The sequence below is a fragment of the Esox lucius genome, chromosome 3 (assembly GCF_011004845.1).
Source record: "Esox lucius isolate fEsoLuc1 chromosome 3, fEsoLuc1.pri, whole genome shotgun sequence".
Lineage (NCBI taxonomy): Eukaryota > Metazoa > Chordata > Actinopteri > Esociformes > Esocidae > Esox > Esox lucius.
Genome location: NC_047571.1, coordinates 13,897,480 through 13,900,694, shown reverse-complemented (window position 1 = coordinate 13,900,694; position 3,215 = coordinate 13,897,480). Strand labels below are relative to the sequence as shown.

Below are 3,215 nucleotides of genomic sequence, written 5' to 3'. Positions count from 1 at the left end.
ATTGAACTGAAACAGAAATTCGAGGCAAGATAATGAGAGAACAACTATCGGGATATATTCCAACATTACATTGGACCTTCCAGTCCTTTAGTTTTTATTTACATTTACTCGTATTTCAAGGTAAATATCTTCTTGTCTCCTCCAGTCTTATTTTACCTATTCTGTTGTAGCCTATAGTTATTTCCGCGTTCAAGATCAGTAGATGGCACATTTTGCTTTTGTTCTAAAATGACATGTCCTTCCATCGCACATTTTAGATTTTAGTCAAATGTGCCTTCTATATGATGTAGTATTTTGTTAGAGAATTTGTTCTGTATGTTACGATTTCAATTGCAATGGTGTAGCCGTGACTACTGTGGATTGGGGATGTTTGGGGTTGTCGCAACAATTGAGGTTTGGTTGGTTCATTATGGATGATGATCACATTTTGTTTCTGGGAAACGTGTTCATTAGTCCAACATGGAGTACGGTGGCCAATAGCCTTCCAGGCGAGGAATGGTCATCTGATCCATAAAGCACGCTGAGAGACAGCAGAAACATGTATTTTGTTATACCGGCTTTGCGCGAAATTGTAAGAGCAACGGTTTTGACTGACATGGATTTCCAACTAAAATCCACCTTCGAGTGTATTTCATTAATTTTAGAAACAAGGAAAAATGTGCTACCCTTCTGTTGTCCTCGAGCACTGTTACGCAACACGTGGTTCTTAAATGGAATTGCCCACGAGTAAGCTGTTCTGTTGTGCAGACTGAAAATACTTGCCGTCGTTTTTGTTGTTTTTCTAGGTGTCCTATAACAAATAAGATGGCTATGTCCGCCAGTGCCCGACTCAGTAAGACTGTCAAACAACAGTACATGGAACTCCCTCAGGGAGACAAAGTACAAGCCATGTATGTCTGGATTGATGGAACCGGAGAGGGACTCCGCTGCAAGACAAGAACACTGGATTCGGAGCCCAAGAGCATCGATGGTAAGAATGTCACGGAAAATCCATCTTTCTTTGCATTTTCTAGTTCCAGAAAAATAAATGCATATCGTATCTAGTAAACTAACTCCTCCCTTTCTTTGATTCTATAGAATTGCCAGAATGGAATTTCGATGGCTCCAGCACCTTCCAGTCTGAGGGCTCAAATAGTGATATGTATTTGATTCCCTCTGCAATGTTTCGAGATCCCTTCCGCAAAGACCCCAACAAACTGGTCCTGTGTGAAGTGTTGAAGTATAACCGCAAACCTGCAGGTAACCTAGCATTCTTTCTGTTCATTTGTTTTCCTAAACTCTGAACTGGTGTGTCTAATGTTGGTTAATTGTTGCACAGAAACCAACCTTCGTTTGACGTGTAAAAAAGTGATGGACATGGTTGAGGACCAGATCCCTTGGTTTGGCATGGAGCAGGAGTACACCATCCTGGGTACTGATGGACACCCGTTCGGCTGGCCCAGCAACGGCTTCCCTGGCCCACAAGGTAAAGATTACATAGTGGTCTTCAAATGTTCATGTATAACTCCTTGGATGTATTCGTTCCAATGAGACATCATGCTCTGTTCATGCGTTTTCAGGTCCCTATTACTGTGGAGTGGGAGCTGACAAGGCCTATGGTAGAGACATTGTGGAAGCCCACTATAGAGCGTGCTTGTATGCTGGGGTCATGATCTGTGGCACCAATGCTGAAGTTATGCCTGCTCAGGTAAGCGCAGTACTTTTGTACAGCATCAGCTGTTAAACGATCCACCGACCCACATACTCAAACCATGGTTTTGTCTGTTTCTAGTGGGAGTTCCAGGTGGGGCCGTGTGAAGGCATCAACATGGGGGACCACCTCTGGGTGGCCCGGTTCATCCTCCACCGGGTGTGCGAGGACTTCGGCGTGGTGGCCTCCTTCGACCCAAAGCCCATTCCTGGGAACTGGAACGGCGCCGGGTGCCACACCAACTTCAGCACGAAAGAGATGAGGGAAGAGGGCGGGCTGAAGTGAGTGTTGACTCCAAACCTTCACTCGTATTGAAACTAAGGGATATCTGCATGTTCCTGTCATTAGCGTTTAGTGATTGCTTGGACATTGTGGAAAAACACGCTTACTACCATGGAATGGTCTGCAGGAACTGCCTGTGTGCGTTTCTGGCAACGGAACTAATGTCCTCTCTCTTCTCCAGGGCAATCGAGGAGTCCATCGAAAGGTTGGCGAAGAGACATAGCTACCACATCCGCGCATACGACCCTAAAGGGGGACTCGACAACGCCCGTCGCCTCACGGGCCACCACGAAACCTCCAACATCCACGAGTTCTCAGCGGGTGTGGCCAACCGCGGAGCCAGCATCCGCATTCCTCGGAGCGTGGGCCAGGAGAAGAAGGGGTACTTCGAGGACCGCCGCCCATCAGCCAACTGCGATCCGTACGCCGTGACGGAGGCCATGATCCGCACCTGTTTGCTCAGCGAAGAGGGAGATGAACCAGTGGACTATTAGGTCTAACTAGATCCACTGCTCTCTGGACTGAATTCCTTTCCATTTCTACCCCTCTCTCCTTTTTTTATTTTATTTTAAAAAATTGACTGAGAAGTCAAAGCTAGTACTATGTTTGTCCTGTTTTATTTTCCACTGAAATGATTCTAACCTTGCCTTTTTAAATAGCTTGAAGTTGGCTGGTCAATGTAACATGGGGATTACAGCCAGTGTTAACATGTATGAAATGTTTAAAAAGAAATTCTATTGTCTGACAGGGTATTTTCTTTCCACTCACATCTGAGTGTTTCCTAGTAAGGAGAATTTGTAACAAAGTTTTTATTTGTTGTCGCTTTCCCTGCCATCTGTCTAATTGAAATAATCTAAGGCACATGGACACTGATCCAGGGCTGCTGTGACTGGGTGGCACATGTAACTTTCTTAAACCTGTGTCTAGTTTGTGTAATGTATGTTGACCTGCCTTTTGAACTATGTACTGTTATTTCATTTTTACTAATGATAAATAGGAAATGTGGTTTAAGTGTCAGCATTGTCTCTTCAGATTTACACACAACTGGATATGGTACACTAGATGTCTGGCTCTAAATACTGTTGTGTTATACATTTTGTTCTGTTTGTATTTCCATTTGTAGAGTTCCTATAAGACTCATGAAGGAGTTTTATCCTTTCTGTCAATTGATATGTTGTTATGACACCTGATTTGGTAAAACCTAGTGTTTTATTGAAACATTTAAACTTTATTTTTACCACAA

General features: G+C 43.9%; 1 protein-coding gene across 1 annotated transcript; it reads left to right on the top strand.

Moving 5' to 3' along the window:
• Nucleotides 1-3,215, top strand: glula (glutamate-ammonia ligase (glutamine synthase) a). Its single transcript, XM_010885099.4, has 7 exons — nucleotides 1-120; nucleotides 786-970; nucleotides 1,078-1,239; nucleotides 1,319-1,465; nucleotides 1,560-1,687; nucleotides 1,772-1,971; nucleotides 2,154-3,215. Exons 2-7 carry the CDS (start codon nucleotides 805-807, stop codon nucleotides 2,464-2,466), a joined length of 1,116 nt encoding a protein of 371 aa, XP_010883401.1. The 5' UTR covers nucleotides 1-120; nucleotides 786-804; the 3' UTR covers nucleotides 2,467-3,215.